This window comes from Notothenia rossii, assembly GCF_949606895.1.
Source record: "Notothenia rossii genome assembly, chromosome: 5".
In the NCBI taxonomy this organism is placed as follows: Eukaryota; Metazoa; Chordata; class Actinopteri; order Perciformes; family Nototheniidae; genus Notothenia; species Notothenia rossii.
The window spans coordinates 43,014,064-43,033,526 of record NC_136903.1 but is presented as its reverse complement, the minus strand read 5'-3'; the positions used below and the strand labels follow the sequence as shown (position 1 = coordinate 43,033,526).

General features: G+C 40.5%; 1 protein-coding gene and 1 long non-coding RNA gene across 4 annotated transcripts; both read left to right on the top strand.

Moving 5' to 3' along the window:
- Nucleotides 1-1,945: 1,945 nt before the first annotated feature.
- Nucleotides 1,946-13,241, top strand: LOC307039283 (zinc finger MYM-type protein 1-like). 3 transcript variants are annotated; one of them, XM_079681171.1, is made up of 4 exons: nt 1,946-5,633; nt 5,723-5,830; nt 6,094-6,141; nt 6,366-13,241. In XM_079681171.1, exon 4 carries the CDS (start codon nt 6,458-6,460, stop codon nt 8,639-8,641), a length of 2,184 nt encoding a protein of 727 aa, XP_079537297.1. In that variant the 5' UTR covers nt 1,946-5,633; nt 5,723-5,830; nt 6,094-6,141; nt 6,366-6,457; the 3' UTR covers nt 8,642-13,241. The 3 variants fall into 3 exon arrangements, with proteins under 3 accessions (XP_079537297.1, XP_079537298.1, XP_079537296.1); XM_079681172.1 differs by having other exon boundaries at nt 1,946-5,830; nt 6,097-6,141; XM_079681170.1 differs by having other exon boundaries at nt 1,946-5,830.
- A 95-nt stretch (nt 13,242-13,336) lies between these two features.
- On the top strand, nt 13,337-15,468 carry LOC307041556. The gene is made up of 2 exons (XR_013808789.1): nt 13,337-13,936; nt 14,128-15,468. It is a non-coding gene; the product is annotated as an uncharacterized lncRNA (long non-coding RNA).
- The last annotated feature ends 3,995 nt before the right edge of the window (nt 15,469-19,463 follow it).

Here is a 19,463-nt window from a genome sequence, read left to right as displayed (position 1 = left end):
TTAAAAACTACAAGTCCTTTTTGCACCATTTACGGCTAAAAGGCATGCTAAAAAGCCCAAGTTTATAGAATTAAACAAAAGAATAAAAACAAGGATAATTCTGTGTTATTGTTGAGTAAATAACAGTGTGTTATTTAGAAAAGAATAACAAATTAGAAGGAAAAAAAGATTTTCAAAAATACAGATTTCAGTATTTTGAGGCTCTAAGCCCCATTTATTTTCCTCACAGATGGGAAAAAAAGTCAGAAATGATACGTTTTAAAATAAAAACAAATAAATAAAAAGATAAAACACTGGCATGTAATTTACGTTAGAATAAATAGAATGGTTTTGAATAATAGATGAGAGAAAAATCTACGTCACTTTACAGCCCCGCCCACTTTTGGGGAAACCAACGCTGTCATTTGAACGGCGATCAAGCCTGAAGCCACAGAGATCTTCTGTCACTGTCCTTTGTTCTTAGAGGAAGTACAGAAACACGTAACTCTGGATTTGTTTTAATGTTTGAGGTGAAATAAATGACACAGCAGCTTTTTGGCATGTTAAAACTATTATTTTCTGCCTCGCTCATGAGAGTAACAGCTGGCAAAATTACAGCCTCGCCTACTGATTTTAATTTAACCATATATCGAGCCCGATTCTCGATTTCAAATGTGTGCTCTAAAATTATATTTATAAATGACTATTATCATTATTATAAGCAAGACAATAAATGGCAAAGGTATGTAGAAAATAAACGTATTTAAGATACGTTCATAACGAACGTAACGTGGGAGAAAATACGTTTCTTGCTTAACGTAATTGAGGATGCAGTTTAGTTCTGTGGGAACGTAATTTTTAGGAGACAGGGTTGGTTTGTCTAGATGTCTTCTCATCAGGGCTCTATAAATAAAGAACTACGGAAGATATGTAATATTTAATGCAGCCGAACCGTGTATTACAATGTCGTTATGTGATGACTTCCAAAGAGAAAAGCAAGCACACTCGGAGTAAAGTATTATTTTATTTTTTAAAACGTTTTTCGGATTTCATATCGCATTAACACCATATCCCAACATGCATTCATAACGAACGTAACGTGGGAGAAAATACGTTTCTTGCTTAACGTAATTGAGGATGCAGTTTAGTTCTGTGGGAACGTAATTTTTAGGAGACAGGGTTGGTTTTTCTAGATGTCTTCTCATCAGGGCTCTATAAATAAAGAACTACGGAAGATATGTAATATTTAATGCAGCCGAACCGTGTATTACAATGTCGTTATGTGATGACTTCCAAAGAGAAAAGCAAGCACACTCGGAGTAAAGTATTATTTTATTTTTTAAAACGTTTTTCGGATTTCATATCGCATTAACACCATATCCCAACATGCATTGCGGCTAAACAATCCAATCGCCGAGCTTCTAGCTGAGGATCTTGGGTAATCAGTTCAGTGGGTTTGTGTTGTGTATCGCTATGATGCTCGAAATGTCCCTTATAGGCCTACGTCTGTTTCCGGTGACTTTATTTTGAAATTCAGTTCCTGAGAAGCGGCTAAAAAGCCCGAGATTATAGAATTAAACGAATAAATAAAAACAAGGATAATTGTGTGTTATTGTTGAGTAAATAACAGTGTGTTATTCAGAAAAGAATAACAAATTAGAAGAAAAAATATTTTAAAAAAAATCCAGATTTCATTATTCTGTAGCTCCGAGCCCCATTTCTTTTACTCACAGACGGCAAAAAAAGTCCCACATTATACAATTTAAAATAAAAACAATAATTGTGGCTTGATATTGAGTAAGAACCGGTAAGAACATGTTTTTATGAAGCGCACTGCTTCCGGTCTACCAAGACCCGACGGACAAAACGTGGCGTATCATATGCACGCAAAACTCGGCATCAGATCTCATTGGGAATGGTTAGCGTATCATATGCACGCAAAATCGGACTTATGCATATCTATTGCACACATTTCCAATGTGTAAAGTCGTGTCATTTGTACGCTGACTGAAGAGAGTGGGTGGTTTTAATTTGTGTATTTCATTTTCTATGTTCTCCACTAGCTGTTCTAAATTCTCCCCAGAACAGCATATATTTGTATCATCAGCAAACAGAACTAACCTCAGTACATTGGATACTCTGCAGATGTCATTGATGTACATTATAAACAATTTAGGACCCAACACTGACCCCTGAGCGACACCACAAGCAATGTCCAAACATGAAGAACAGTCATTTCCCAACTTCACATACTGCTGTCTATTGCTTAAATAGCTTTTAATCCAGCCCAGAACTAAACCCCTGATACCATACCTTTCTAATTTATATACTAGGATGTCATGTTTGATTGTGTCAAAAGCTTTTTTCAATATCTATAAAAATCCCTACTGCATATTTGTTGTGTTCAAGGGCATCTGTGATATCCTCAATTGATTCCATAATTGCCCGTGATGTTGATCTGTTTATCTGAATCCGTATTGACTGTCCGTGATTAATTTGTGCTTTTCTATGAATGCGTCCAGTCTGTTGTTGAATACTTTTTCTAGTATTTTTGAAAATTGAAATGAAAAGACAGCCAGACGAAATGCACTTCTCCTAAATGGGATGGTGCAGTCTCCCCTAGCCGCACCTCTAGTAACCCTGGTTGAGGTGGACTTTAGGCTGATGAAGCCAGCCAGAGGAGGAGGAGGCAACCCACGAGTGATCTTATAAACTAAGCAGACGATTTTGTAAACTATGAGATTTTCCCAGCTGAACAGATTATACTTTTTAACAATGTGACAATGATGATACCGGAATGGCTTTTTGTCTAGTGTTTTGAGTGCTTGTTTATACAGTGATTCAGGGCCGGCCCAACCCATTAAGCGACATAAGCGGCCGCTTAGGGCCCCGCAGCCACTGAGGGGCCCCCTAGCAAAAAAAATTTTTTTTTTTTAAAAATTTTTTTTTATCTCAGTACACCGTTGCTCTACTCTAAAGTCGCATCTAAAACGCGATCTGATCTAGCTGTGTATATTTTGTTATTTTTGATTGTTATATTCAATCCAGTGTTCGAAATGGGGGGGAGCCAAGGGGGAGCTTGGCTCCCCCGAAGAAGGAGGGAGCTCCCCTGAAGGCCGACTTTGAGATAAATAGGGGGAGCTGCATATTTGTGTCACACAGATTAGAAATGTTGAGTTTCTGTAAATAAAAGTTCTTGAAATAAATAATAGTCATTGTTCATTACAGTTTCTGAATATTTGTTTTATATTTGTGAATATTTCTGGGTGTTGCCATCTGTACGTGGCGGCGCTGCATTCTTTACGCTACTTACGTTGCTATGGTTACGGCGGCGATGCCGGCGGCGTATTTGAAATGTTCATAAAAAATATGGCGAAACGAAATCAGCCAAGCCTCGCAGCTTTTGGATTCACAAGCAAAGAAGCGAAGGATTCTAAAAATGACAACGTGAACGGAACAACTTTTAGCTAGCCGGCTGTAAGCGGCGTTAGGGTCGCGTTTGACAGCTCCACACCGAGGGAGAGGCTTGCCGATGCGGAGCCTGAAGAGGCTTCAACAACGGCCACAGCCGCCGGCGCCACCTGCACTAGCAAACCTGACGATGCCCATGACCTGCCTTTTAACTGGACACAGAAAAGATGGAGTGAGTGGAATGAAAGCTATCCATGGCTTTTCATTCCACTCACTCCATCTTTTCTGATGAATGTGGATATGAGATTTGCAAAGAGGCAAAAAGTATATTGATCTCTCTGCCGCTCGCAGAAAAATCCACCGGAGTGCACCTTTCACAAGAAAGGATTCAGGGAAAAGTCAGCAGTGATTAAAAGAATAACCTGCGGAAAAAGATTTATAATCACCATAAGGGCCAGGCAAACGAAAAAGCGATCGAGATTTCGGAGAGGAGAAAAAAAGATGTCCTACCAAACAAGCTATTGGCGATCAATGTTGACCTAATGCAGGAAACATATAGATCTTTCAGGTCTGCCTATATGATTAGCAATAAAATAAATAAATAGGGCTCCCCCGAAAGCAAATGGGTAATTCGAACACTGATTCAATCTCATTAGCTACAGGCATTTGAAGCTTGTAAAGGGAGGATGACAGCTCTCACTCGCCACTCTGCTGTTCCGCAGCGCCGCTTCCCCTCCCTCCGCTGAAATGATGAATGTAAGGTGTATAGTAATCATAGATAACACGGCAGGGTCCGTTACAGTTTGTTTTCATCTGATTTCAAATAAACAAAGTATTGGCTTTCAGAATATTAAACTTGTTTCGGCAAATTCAGATGATAAATACAACTTTGAAGCTTGTAACGGCATAATTAAAAGCGGAGAACGGAGTAACTTGACGTCACAGCAGGCATAACAACAGCCGGTGTTTCTCGAGTGTTTTCCCACAATACACACAAATGCAAAAATACACAAACACACACACACACACACACACACACACACACACACACACACACACCCCCACACACACACACACACACACACACACACACACACACACACACACACACACACACACACACACACACACACACACACACACACACACACACTCGCGGGCTTCCATAGGACCAGTAATCCAAACGAAAATATCTTCCCTCCGTACTATTTTGATAATTTGCTCCGCTAATAATCAATCAGATCGATCCAGAGAAGAGGAAACTTTGAAGGCCTTTTTCTCAAAATGATGACTCTGTAACAGTCATTATATAATGTGACATATTTTGCTTAATATTTGGAGTACAAAAACAATCGTCGTGGCGTAGGTGTTACTCTCATCTATCTCAGATAGAAGATATGATTGGAGACGACCAGCCAATCAGAATTGACCTTCTCGAGTTCTCCGATTGGTTGGTTTTGTGGCACATTTGTAACGCTGTGACAACTTGAGCGAGCAGGCAGGCAAAGCTGAGCGCTCAACCGTGGTGCCTTCAGTTTGCATGATGTCTGGCAAAAAAAGGACATACGCCTCTGGTGATCAAAAACGAAAAAATAGAAAACTTAATGAAGAAAAAAGGCAAGACAATAAAGGTATGTAACTTCATATTATGGCTCTGTCTCCTGTCCTGTGTCCCACTAACAATAGTTGGATAACTTGGATTTGGGAGTATTCTAACTTACTTACTACTACTACTTACTTTCTAGCTAACGTTACAGCTAGCTAACTAGCCAAGTTATCATTATTATCTCAGCCTTTCTGTAGAATAATGCGATGCTATTAACGTTACTGATTAATTTACTTTAGAAAAGTTTAGCTCAGGCAGCAAGTCACACTCGTAGCTAATGTTAGCTAGGTATATGTGCTTGTTTCATATTTTGACCAAGTAAACCAATTTCCCCTGGGATTAATAAAGTACTATCTATCTATCTATCTATCTATCTATCTATCTATCTATCTATCTATCTATCGAACTATCCAAACATCATTGTGTGGGTTCTAAGTTCATGTAAATGCAAGTATTCATTGGCTGAATATTGAATTAGCTATATAAAGCTAGTATGTTCCATTTGATGTTCCATTTCAAGTCTGTTTCCATAAAGCTTAACTCTGTAACATACTCTCCTCAGGAGCACTTCTGAAGTACTTTGGAAGCACACAGCAGGTGCCAGCACACACCACAACGTCCACTGAGGACACTGTTGGTGAGTTCAAATGGGCCCAAAGTGAGAGCTTTCTGAATTTGGAATATTAAGTCATTACATTACGAATCATATATTTCTTTATTCCATAGCAGGTCAATCAACCTCCACCGCTGCTGTTGGTGAATGTGAAACCACAAGGTCAGCTGTTGGCACCAGTGACTCCGATGTCATCCAAGAAACCGCCTCAGACAATGCTGGTAAATGATGTGTTAAGTGTATAGATTAAGCCCATAGAGCTAGCTACAATTGCCATTTATCGAAGTTCTATTGAGCAAGCTCGCTGTTCATTGCTTATAATAAATATCTGTCATGCATGGGGCAGGAGTTTGATGATACCTGTTTTTAAGGACTGATTCTGGATCAGCACTTTGGAGCTATCTCAAAAGCAGCGCCATAGTGGTGATCTAGAGACAGTCCTATAGTCATATATTAAACAATGATATACTTCTTTATTCCATAGCAGTTCCATCAACTTCCATCACTGAAGAAACCACCTCTGACAATGCTGGTAAGTTTAGGCCTACATCAAAGAGACCTTAACTTTGTTTGTCAAGAAAAGCAAAGCACTATATATGTCCAATCAATCATGGTATTATTATTATTATTATTATTATGAATATTATTATTACTATTGTGTTCAATCATTCAACTGTGTTGTTCATTGCCAGGAACATCAACTTGTAAACATGTCAAGTAACAAAAACTTATTTTTTAAAATTAATTTCCCTATAGGTATTTCTGTACCCATTGAAGTTGAGAGCAGTACCATTACGCCTACTACACCTACCTCTGTAACTTCTACTCCTTTTCTCTCTGGTTCACCAATGGATCCAACTGGGTGGCCATCAGTACTTAACGATCACGTACGTACAGATCTGGTGATTAGGGGGCCAGTACAGGTGGACAGAGATTTTGTATTCCCGAAAACACCAAACAACAGAAGCTTTCATTATCATTACATGTTTAGAACACTTGTAAATGGTGAGAAAGTTAAGCGAAGCTGGTTAATATACTCCAAGAACAATGATTCAGTCTACTGCTTTTGCTGCAAGTTGTTTTCCAAGAAATCATTAAAGCTCATAACAGAGGGACAACAGGACTGGGTGAATATTGGCGGATTACTGAAGCTACACGACAACAGCCCAGATCATGTGAAAAGTGTGTTGACTTGGAAGGAACTAGAGCTCCGTCTTAGAAAAGGGAAGACAATAGACAAAACAGAGTTGTACCTCCTGGGGGCAGAGAAGAAGAGGTGGAGAGAGGTGCTCATTCGGTTGGTTTCCATCATCCAATCTCTAGCAGAGAGGAACCTGGGACTTAGAGGGACTGTTGACACCCTGCATAACCACAACAACGGGAATTTCCTCAAAGAAGTTGAGCTAATTGCCAAGTTTGACCCTGTTCTGAAAGAACACATCAGACGCATTGACAGTGGAGGAAATTACACTACATACTTGGGTAAAACAATCCAAAATGAACTCATGTCCTGTATCAGTGACACAATATTTGCAGCAATGGTGGCTGAAATCAAAGAGTCCAAGTATTTTGCCATCATTTTGGATTGCACCCCAGACGTCAGCCACCAGGAGCAGATGACTGTTGTGATTCGAACAGTGAGTGTGAAGAAAAGGACTGAGATCAGGGAGCACTTTCTGGGGTTCATCATAGCCCCTGCATCCACAGGGCTTGGTTTGTCTACACTCATTTTGAACAGGCTGGAGGAGCTGAAGATCCCCTTTGAGGAATGCAGAGGACAATCCTATGACAATGGTGCAAACATGAAGGGCAGAAATAAAGGGGTGCAGGCCAGGCTGTTGGAGAAGAATCCTCGAGCTCTGTATGTTCCTTGTGCAGCCCACACACTGAATTTGATGGTGGCGGATTCAGCCAAAGGATCAATAGATGCTACTTGCTTCTTTGGTAATGTTCAGAAGCTGTACACCTTGTTTTCAGGTTCTCCCCAGAGGTGGACCATCCTGAAAAAACATGTGGACATCACTCTCAAGTACTGGAGTGAGACGCGGTGGGAGAGCAGAGTGAATAGCATTGAGCCGTTGCGCTACCAAACGGATAAGGTCAGGGAGGCTTTGCTAGAGGTGAGGGAAAACGCAAATGATCTCATGGTCAGAATTGAGGCCCAATCCCTGGCAGAAGAAATTGGATCATTTAGATTCCAAATCTGCACTGTTGTCTGGTATGATATTCTGTCAAAGATCAATACAGTTAGCAAGCTCCTTCAGTCTGTCAACATGCAGCTGGATGTTGCGGTCAGTCTCTTAGACAAAACCAAAGCATCGCTGGTAACCTACAGGGCCACTGGGTTCACAGATGCTCAGGCCACAGCAAAAGAGCTCTGTGGAAATATGAATGTTGAGGCAGTGCTGAAAGAAAAGAGGCTGCGGAGCAAAAAGAGGCATTTTGCCTACGAGGCAGCTGACGAGGCAGTGGCTGATGCCATGACGAGACTGGAAACAGGATTCTTTAATGTTGTGGTGGACTGTGGCATCCAGTCTTTGGAGGACAGATTCAAGTCCCTGGGGGAAGTAAGAGACACGTTTGGAGTGCTTCACAACTTCCATAATCTGGATGATGAGTCACTTACAGACCAATGTGCCCTGCTGGGAAAAACATTGACCTGTGGCGAAGAGGCAGACGTTGACTGGAGAGAGCTAGCCATGGAGATGCAAAGCCTTCCAGAGCTTCCCAAAGAAGATATGACCACATTGGAGATGCTCACCTTCTTAAATGAAAACGAGCTGTGTGAGATCTATCCAAATCTTTGGATAGCGCTGAGAATAGCCTGTACCCTTCCAGTGACAGTGGCGTCCGCAGAGAGATGCTTCTCGAAGCTCAAACTGATAAAAACATACTTGAGGTCCTCCATGGCCCAGGATCGCCTGAGTGGAATGGCAATAATCAGCATAAACCACCAGATTGGCAGCCAGATCTCCTATGATCAGGTCATCAATGACTTTGCCTCCAGGAAAGCAAGAAGAGAACAATTCTGACTGTACGTACGAGAGGAACATTTGTATTTGCATTTGTTTTTTTACATTTCATGTCATTGTTAAGCAGTTTGTTTTGCACATATTATTTAATCCTTTAAAGGTATTTTTGGATCTATTTATATATTCTATTTAGTGTTGAGTGTTTTTTATTAAAAATATCTATCTTTGAACAGTGATGGTCACTTTGTCAGTCTTTTTATTCTGTACTGTCAGTTCATCAGTGCTATCTGATATGACTACTTTATTCAAGTTTATGTTCATTTGTCAGAGTACTTTTGATCCCCTAAAATGGGGGATCAAATGTAATATTGGACAAATTAACATACACTTCAACAAAGTAGTCATATTTAATACTTGGTCACAGTATGCACTTTAACCTCATAATCCTTGTTTCATTTCAAATCTAATGTGCTGGAGTACAGACTCAGAGCCACAACAACAAAACATATGTCACTGAGGACTGAGGAGTTTCTATATTTCTGTTCACTGAGTTTATATAGTCATTAGTTATAGCCTAGGTAGTTATTTGTAGTCAATTTAAAGACTGTGCTGCTCTTCTCAGGTCCCACTTTAGTGTTTACATGCTTATTTGTACAATATGTGTGCTCATACTAACATCATAAGACAAAAGTTGGTTCCGTGTTGTGTGTAGTGAGAACGCGCTAGAGTGAAGGGGGCCCCCAAACAAAATCTTGCTTAGGGCCCCCAAAAGTCTAGGGCCGGCCCTGCAGTGATTCCAGTGGTTTTAGAGCTGTAGAGTGTGCATTAGACCAGCTTATCAGACAGTAGTTGATGTGGGAGAGGACCATTGAGTGAAGGTATAGCTTAGCTGCTGCAGATGATAGGACGTTTCTAATGTATCTGCTTTTCTCAGTTCCCTTGTTGCCTTGTTTCTTAGCCTTGCAAATATATGTCTATCATGGGACATCTTTGATTTTATGGCAGTTTTTAAGGCACTGTCCCGCTGCTTCATTACATTCCTGACATGTCCGTTCATCCAGGGGAGAGTCTGTTTCTGGTTTTTATGTTTTATCATGATTGAAAATTCATTGATTGTGGCCTGTAGTTTTCCCGTAAAGTTTTGACTGGTTACTTCTATATCATTTTCAAGTACTAGATCTTCCCAATCTAAGCTTTGTATAGTTGATCTGAAGTCTTCTTTCTTGTTTTTTGGGATGCCAAACGATTCTTTATTACCTGCATATGCAGTGAACCGTTCGCCAGTTAGTTTTCTAGATATTATAACCCGGAGGTTGTACGGCAGCAAATGGGGAATTTTTCCGTAAACCACGTGTCTGTTAAACCAAAGTAATCTAAATTAGACTCTAGTAACATAATCTTTATCTGGGAGTCGTATAGCACAGTGGACTAGTGTGTTGGTGTTCGGATCAGGGGGTCACAGGTTCAAACCCCACTGCAGTCAGCATGTCGTTGTGTCCCTGAGATACTTCACCCCAAAGTGCTCCTGTGGGGATTGCACACAGTATTGAGTATTTAAGTCGCTTTGGATAAAAGCGTTTAACATGTAATCTGGTCAATTTTTAGACAAGATTTTAGGCTTCGTAATAGGTGTCCACCTAATATACCCTTTGGTTTTACCTTCGGATCCCAAATAATTCTTGCATTGTTTACAGTTTGGACGACTTTCCACTTCCGGTTCATTTGGATTGCTCTGTTTACTACCCTACCACTCTTGTTATTGTTGCTGTTAGAGTACACATATTTGAGCGGTGTTATCCTGCAGTCATTGTCATTGTCACTGTCATTGAAATTATATTATTTCTCAAAATGTAAACCATGATCCCATTATAGGGTCTATTTTCCTAATGTGCCTTTTAGTTTTAAAAACTTCACATGATTGTTTTCATGTTCAGACCCAGATCAGCAGGCCCCAGTCTCGTGCTGCAGCTCCCTCTGGAGCTTCACTGCAGACGGACACATGGTGCTCCCTGTTTACTTGATTTTACATTACCAATACTCTTTATGTGATCAAGCACCTATCTTTATGTTTTAACGGCGACACCTGCTGCCAGAAACTGTACATCACATTATGAAGCTCAACTTGAGAAATATCAATGTTTTTTGATTACACGCATTACATGCACAGACATTGAGAACCATCATGGCTGCAGCTGTGCAAGACAAAGCTTGATGGAGGACTTCAACTCAACTTAGAGACGATATCAGTTGAATCCGCTAACGTTCTCTATCGTATAGACCAGGGGTTTTCAAAGTGTGGGAAGGTGAGCCTCCCCTCAGAGAACATAAGAACAGCCGCGCCCCCCCCTCCCAATTATTATCGCTGTTATTATTATTATTGTTGCTATAATGCAGCCGGGTATTCAATTGCATTTCAAAGAGGTCCAGTAAGAGAAAATGTAATGAAATGCTCTGTTTTCGTTGTCTACCTTCCGCCATTTGAAATTACTCCGACTGCTTCTCTCCTCTTGTCTCGTCTGTGTTTGAATCTATCGTGCTGACTGCACCGATTTGATTGGCTGAGTAGCGTCACCTCCTTAAAACATTAAACAATAACTTTTTTAAACCTTTTTATTTTTATGTTTTAAACATATTGTATAAAACTCCCCCACTACTTGGACTATTCCTTGCACGCCTCTAGAATAAGCCCGAATAGAGAACCGCAGTGACGCTTCTTAAAACCCGGAAGTAAGTTAGCATTTTTAGCACTTCCGGTTCCTTCCTCAAAAAGCAATGCATTTTTTCCATAGGGTTTTAGAAAAAATAGCTCGAAATAAGGTCTGTTGTTGACACAAATTTAAGAGGTAATTGACGTTTTGTTCTACGACATTAAATACATCAGCAGTGACCCCACTGGGGATTTTTGAAGAGTTTACGTGTCTGAAAAACGATGGTTGTTACCGAATGGCTGAATAGGACTACAGAAATTGTCGAGGCCGTTGTACGTCATTACGCCGAACACGTAAACACTCCCGCTAAGTTTGTTTTCCCCTGTGTTGTGCTTGAAAGCAAGTACCTGCCTATCTTTAGTATCTGTATATCTATATCTGACCATTAGAATCTGTATTTTTGAAAATGTCGTTTTTAACACCGTAGTTTTACAAATTATAGAATAATTAATTACCAGTGTTTTCCAATTTTACTTGGCAGTTCGTTTCGTTGGCTAACGTTAGCTAAAGCTAGCGCTACTAGTTAGCTACGCAATGGTTTGTTGCTTTGCTCCGGGTTGCAGCCACAGGTCTTCGCATGAAACGTGCTTGTTCTATCGTTTCCCGGCCAATGTTTTCCAAAGGAGAGTCTGGATTCGTGCCATGAGGTAAGCTGACGTTACATTTTTGTCCATGTCACGGTGAAATGTAAATAATGGTTAGTGACTGTATCGCCGTTATAGAGATGGCACTGCTGAAAAGACCGCAACATAAGTAAAGATAATGAATACATCCTATTAAAACCTGTGTGGCTTATAGAGAGCCGCAGTGACGCGTCTTTAAACCCGGAAGTAAACTTCTTCCGGTTCCTTCGTCTAAAACGCAATGCAATTTCTCCATAGGATTTTGGAAAATAGCTCGAAATAAGGTCTGTGGTTGACACATATTTAAGAGATGGATCACGTTTTGTTCAGCCGGTTAATATCCACATGTCAACCCTACTTTTATAATATTTGAATAATAAATCTAGTCGGCAGAAGCAAAATGCTAATGTGATGCTATAAACAAACTACAAGCCAGTACAGCAGCAGGGTCGCACGACTTCAACGTCACGCCAACTTAAGATCGTTTCAACTGACTTGCACTGAAACTGCACTTTGAAAACTTTAAATATATTAACATTTTAAACTGTATACCCCGGTTATCTAGGCCCGTTTTGTTTAATGTATACCACGTTTATCTAGGCCCTTTTTGTTTTATGTATACATGTCACACTGTGGGAAACGATATTTTTATTTAACAAAGCTTTTCATTTTAGCCACACTGAATTTAACTAGAAGTCATGGCTGTGTCAATTACCAGTCTGATATCGTTTTACAAAGATGACAAGAAGAGTGTAGATAGAGGAGAGAACCACTACAAGTCAGGACACGTTACAGTGCAGCCTAGATGAAGGTGTGCTTACCGGTGTTGTCAGGGCTAGCATGAGGGACAAGGTTTATAGTGTCGGTGAGTAGTGATAGCAAGAGTACCGTTAACCTTTTAAGACCGAGTTAATTTATTCACATTAATTCCCATCAACAAATACATTGTATGTGTCACATGAAATCTTTATTAGGCAAGGCAAGGCAAGTTTATTTATAAAGCACTTTTCAACACAAGGCAATTCAAAGTGCTTTACAAAAAATGAAAGACATTAAGAAAATGGCATTTAAAATCAGTCATTAAAAAGAAAAGCTAATAAAATAAACATTAAAAGAAAAAATACATGGATAAAAGTTACAGTGCAGTCTAAGATATGAATAGTTCAATTAAAAGCAGCGACAAAAAGAAAAGTCTTCAGCCTGGATTTAAAAGTAGTAAGAGTTGCAGCGGACCTGCAGGTTTCTGGGAGTTTGTTCCAGATATTTGGAGCATAATAACTGTACGCTGCTTTACCATGTTTAGTTCTGACTCTGGGGACAGAAAGCTGACCAGTCCCTAAAGACCTGAGAGATCTGGATGGTTCATCATTTAGCAGGAGGTCAGAAATCCATTTTGGTCCTAAACCATTCAGTGCTTTATTAGTCTTATTACAAGCAGCATAACGTTTCACCATGTAACTAAAGATTGTAGTCAGGGAAATCAGTTTGACATATTGAACTAATAACAAATCACCTCTGGCTGGCAGAGAACTCTCTGCTCCATAGCTTCTCTTGGACGTAAAATCACATGTACATTTTACATTTATATTCAATTTAATATTCCATCCCTCACATACTTTTGTATATATAATAACTTATATTTTGTTTTTCTTGTTATGCTGCTGCAACACAAACATTTCCCAAATTGGGATCAATACAGTAATATCTTATCTTAATTAATTAAGAAATATAACTATTATAATTAGTGTAGCAGCTGACACCTATTTTCAATATGGATTAATCTACCATTTATTTCTTTAGTTCAATTTTCATCTATAAAAATATCAAAATAGTGAAAATGTTCACGAGACTTATCAAAGTGCAAGGTTATATCTTTAGATGTTTTGTTTTAGCCTATGTACTGTATGTCTTAATGCTCTTACAGTATATGTGACGGTGTGACTTCCATGAAACTATATTTTATATCTTCCCAACAGATGAGCTGACAGGAAACCTAACACTCTAACAACCACAAAATTGCAAAGGCGAGTAAATGTAAATTAAAAACAATTCACCATTTTTTTATTTCTTCTTCCTTGCAGTGAGGTGAAGCTGACCTTGCACTTGGTGCCAGTAAGGATGTTCCTCACGCAGGCTGAATGTTTCTCCTTCCTTACTGACACAGAAGCCCTTGATTTGCAATGCTTCACTAATTGTCATTTCCCTGGCTCCGTAGGGTACCTCCAGCACAGCGGAAGACCCTACCTGACCATCCGGAGATGCCCCCAACAATCCTGATAGGGAGAGCCACAAATCTGACTCATGGACCTGCATCTGAGTTGCAGTGGTGAATGCCCTGACGCCCTCACATTCATTCATAGTCCCCCACTGTACAGACAAAACACCATCAAGGGCCTGTTGTTGCCCTAGCAGCCTGGCAATAAAGGAAGCAGTCACACGCTTTGACCTCAGGACAGCTCCAAAGTTGCTGGCAGTCAACCTTCCTTTCCTGAACAAATGCCAGTTTGGGTTGGTTCGCTGACCAGTGGTAGCCACCTGAATTGCCCTCTGTTGCTCTTCAGACAATGCTATGCTTGCCACAATTGCCTCAGGTCCCTGATGCCCAACAGATTTGATAATTTCAGGAACAGTAAGTGTTTCCAAGCTGTAGTGTTCCTCTTCTGGCTCGGGGGAGAGAAGCCAAGAAATTCCTGAGAACCTGCCCCCGAGTCTGTCCCTCAGCCAGTCACGATCTTCGGCTCTCTTGTCAGCGGGTTAAATTAGTTATTGGTTTCAACAGTCACATTAAAACAGTTACTAAATCAGCTTACTATCACCTAAAGAACATATCTAGGATTAAAAGACTAATGTCACAGCAGGATTTGGAAAAATGTGTCCATGCTTTTATCTTCAGTAGACTGGACTACTGCAATGGTGTCTTCACAGGTCTCACTAAAAAATCTATTAGAAAGCTGCAGCTGATTCAGAACACCGCTGCTCGAGTCCTCACTAACACTAAGAAAGTGGATCAGATCGCTCCAGTTCTGAAGTCTTTACACTGGCTTCCTGTGTGTCAAAGAATAGATTTCAAAATACTGCTGCTGTTTATAAAGCACTGAATGGTTTAGGACCAAAATGCATTTCTGACCTCCTGCTAAATGATGAACCATCCAGATCTCTCAGGTCTTCAGGGACGGGTCAGCTTTCTGTCCCCAGAGTCAGAACTAAACATGGTAAAGCAGCGTACAGTTATTATGCTCCAAATATCTGGAGCAAACTCCCAGAAACCTGCAGGTCCGCTGCAACGTACAACTTTTAAATCCAGGCTGAGGACTTTTCTTTTTGTCGCTGCTTTTAATTGAACTATTCATATCTTAGACTGCACTGTAACTTTTATCCATGTATTTTTTCTTTTAATGTTTATTTTATTAGCTTTTCTTTTTAATGACTGATTTTAAATGCCATTTTCTTAATGTCTTTCATTTTTTGTAAAGCACTTTGAATTGCCTTGTGTTGAAAAGTGCTATATAAATAAACTTGCCTTGCCTTGCCTAATAAAGATTTCATGTGACACACAGGGGCGTAGCTGGAAATTCTGGGCCCCATGAAAGAATCTATTTGTGGGCCCCCAATCCATGCGAGTGCGCATTAGCGCGCACGCTAAAAAAAATGTGGCCATTTATTTATTGATGAAAACGCATAATATGGTTTTTACCTATACATTCAGATCAGCAGTTCAGCACCAGTTCAGGATGTCGCATTGCGTTCATCTTCAATGAATGGACCAATGCAATAGTCTACCAAACAACCTTGAGTTGCACTAGCTAGGCATATTTTCCCCTATTCTTGTGACAATGTTTTCTGATACTCAACATACAAAAGCTGTTACTTGTCCTGTCTCTCTGTAATCCCATCTCCAACACAAATAGTCTACTCAAGCACACTATTAGGTTGACAGACACTTACATTTTGATGTGCTCTGTAGTATACAATCGTTCCCTGCTTGGATATACCTTTTACGAAGCAGATTTTGAACTGTCGCGGGCAGAGCACTAGCTTTTTTGCTGTAGCGGCCGGGTTGCTGCCTTTCTCAGCAGAGTGCTAAAGCCCTACCTGTTACACGCGCAAGTAATTCGAGGAGGCCCGAGTGACAAGTGTTGAGTTATTGGTGAGGACAATTCAGGATTCTTGGATACTGGTGGGGTCAGAACCTTGCGTCCACCCCCAAAACGACACGATGAAACCCAACCTCGAAAACCCTGTTGAAGTTAATGAACTGTAATGGACTGCAAGAAATCAACATGCACTGACTATCAACTTTATCTTCTGTCTATTTAATTGAAAATTACACCCAATACAGGAATGAACAAACAAAAAATCTCAACATTCTTTGACTTATTAAATTAAGATTTGAACAACACAAGGACAAAAGTATAAATTAACTGAAGATTTGAACATAATTATAAAACAATAAACTCTCAGGACATGAACACATGCATCAGATAGTAATTGTTCACAATGTGGGCTGTAGCCTGTCAGCTTACTATAGGGAAACATCCCACAATCCTGTCATAGACTGGATTTTTATTCCTAAATCCCGAACGCCAATCGCCGGACCTTCTTGGTGGCAAAATCTTTTACGAGCTCTTTGAAATCAAGTGACAGAGCCAGCTTGCTTTCAATCGATAACATTGCAAGGCTGTTCAACCTCTCTTGCGACATGGTAGATCTTAAATAGCTCTTGATAAGTTTCAACTTACTAAATGATCTTTCACCACCAGCTACGGTAACTGGGAGCGTCAAGAAAATTCTGAGGGCAATGCAAACGTCTCCAAAAATGCTCTGGAGTTCCATCTTGTATATTGCATTCAGTAGATCAAGAGAGCTACAATCAGGGGGGAAAGTGGCAGAAAATATTTTATTGAGATGCCTTATCTCACTCTCAAACTGATCTGTGAGATCCTGTGAGTATTTCTCCCTCAGTGGCTGACACACAGAAGCCATGACACTGTCACTCAACTTCCCAATTTTAAGTATGGCAGCAAATTCTTCAACAATATTTGCTGTTGTTTGGAACCGAGTGTCCAAGTCACTTATGATCTGGTCCATGGCAGTGAGAAACACAGTGTTACGGAATGTTGTTTCTGGCCTATCCTCCTGACCTGTTCCTTCAGCAGTTTCATCATGAAACCTCTTCCTCCTCCTCTCACGGCAAAGTTCTTTTTTGAAATGAGGTGGAACCTCCATTTCCTTAGCTACCATTGATGCCTCAGACAGAATAGCATCCCATCCATTTCTGAGAGTCTGCATCTCATCTCTTAGTGCAGCAACATTACCTGCCTCCACCTCTATTGAGATTTTCCCTGACTGGAGTATCACATTTCTGTCATCAATAGATTGCAATACTTTCACCCAAATGGTGAGAAGGACAATGGCATCAAATGACATGAGGTAGTTCCTCAGACCAACAGCTTCAGATCTGGCCTCACCTGTGAGACTGCATGAGCTCAGTATGGTAGCAAGGGCTTCAATGACACCAGGTAGGTGCTTTGCTACAGGTTTCACAGCATCAATTCTCGCACTCCAGCGAGTGTCAGATAGCCTATGTACAGAGCAACCTGTTTTCTTTTTGTATATAGACCAACGAGATGGACTGGCACTTACAAATGTGTAGAGGCGGTTAATGTAACCAAAAAAGTTGGATACTTCAGGGCTCGATTCTGCAGCATGCACGCCTACCAGATTCAACGTGTGGGAGGCACAAGGTGAGAAAGTAGCAAGATTATTCTTTTTCAGTATTTGTGCTTGGACTCCCTTGATTTTCCCTGACATATTCGCCCCATTATCATACCCTTGCCCCCTGCAATCACTAATGTCTATCCCTAGATCCAGAAGCACACTCTCCATCATGCCTGCTATTTCACATCCTGTTTTTCCGTTGAAATCTTTGAATTCAATAAATCTTTCAGTGATCTCCCATTCGCCTGTGTCTTCATTATAATGTACATATCTTATGAGCACAACATTTTGCTCGGTGTGGGAAATGTCAGGCGTTGCATCACAAATGATTCCATAGTATATGGCATCCTCCCTTTCCGTCAGAATGGTTTTTAAAACCTTTCCCCCACACAATTCAATAAACTCGTTCTGGATGTCTGGGCTCAGATAATGAGTTAGCTGGCTTCCTTTTTTGGATGTCCTGATTTTGTCTAAGTGGTCTTTCAAGAGTGGATCATATCGTGACAAAAGTTCTAGCGTACCTACAAAATTTCCATTGTGGACATCGCCCAAAGCATGCGTTTTACCTCGGAAAGCTAAATTCCTCGTTGCCAAGTGCAGAGTGACATCAAGGAGTCTCTGCAAGATAGCTTTGTTTTTCTCAATTTCAGACTGTAGCTCTCTCTGCAACTGATGATCAACGCCACATGCAGTCATAACCGAACACTGTAGGTGTTTCCATCGCAAATAACAGTCCCTGTGATTCCTACTTGTTTCATGGCTTGGGAATTTATCATACATGCGACGCCACTCGACGTCACACATCTTGTATCCCTGGTCACTACTCAAAGCACTAAGAGAGGGTATTTTTTGCTCCTTGGAGAAAAGAACACATGGTATGCAGAACAGTGCATTTGCACTTTCACTGTGAATCAACCAGTCCCTTTTCACTTTTCCCCTACCCTTATCTGCTTTGGTGTATTTCAAGTAATCTGGAAATCTCTTTCCCTTTGAATCATGTGGAATTTCTTGATCTGTTTCTCGCATTGCTAATTTCTTTACAATAGTTGCCCTGTCCTTGTCACTCATCCTAGCTGGGAACAACCCTGGGTCAAGTGATAGCAGATCTTCTACCTCAGACACCACTACAGGTGGCTCAGTATCTGTGGCATCCTGTGTCGGAGCCTCACTTTGTCCCTGACATTGACTGTCCATAGCTGCTTCCTCCTCATCTGTGCTGCTTTCATGGTCCTCGACCTCTTCTTGTACTGGTACCTCTGCCTCTTCACCTCTGCTCTCCTCGTTGGCTGCCTTGCTCGAAGGCCCTGGCTCTAGAGTATCCATAGTGTACATAATTTATAAAATGCCCTATAATAGTAATAACACAGTACAGCTCGAGCTATCTCTTAATTGTTATAATAATAATAATAATAATAATAATAATAATAATAATAATAATCATTTGTATAGATATTTTTCAATTGCTCAAATCTAGCTATAGCTACTGTAACAACCTCAATTTAATGTGCCAGTGGTCAATGGTATTGCAATTACTGGAAGAACTAGAGTAACTAAATGTGAATATTACCTAAAGTTGTATTCAATGCATGGTAAGCATATTTAAAATCTGTTTGTTAACCCCAAGCCCTGCTGCTTTACCTCCCTCTCCTTCAACTGGGAACCGGCCTGAGGGAAGGGGTACTGATCCTGAAGCCGCATCTGTGCATTAGAGCAGATGTGATTAGCATGTAACATTATACAGGTTAGGTTAGCTAGCCATAGCAAAAGGGCATAGCTGCTGGATACAAATTCACTGGGCTCATCGACACTCATCTAATTTTTGATAGCAACAGG

Excerpts from the sequence above, each read along its gene's own strand:
- LOC307039283 (XM_079681171.1), top strand. The coding sequence starts at position 6,458 with ATGGATCCAACTGGGTGGCCATCAGTACTTAACGATCACGTACGTACA.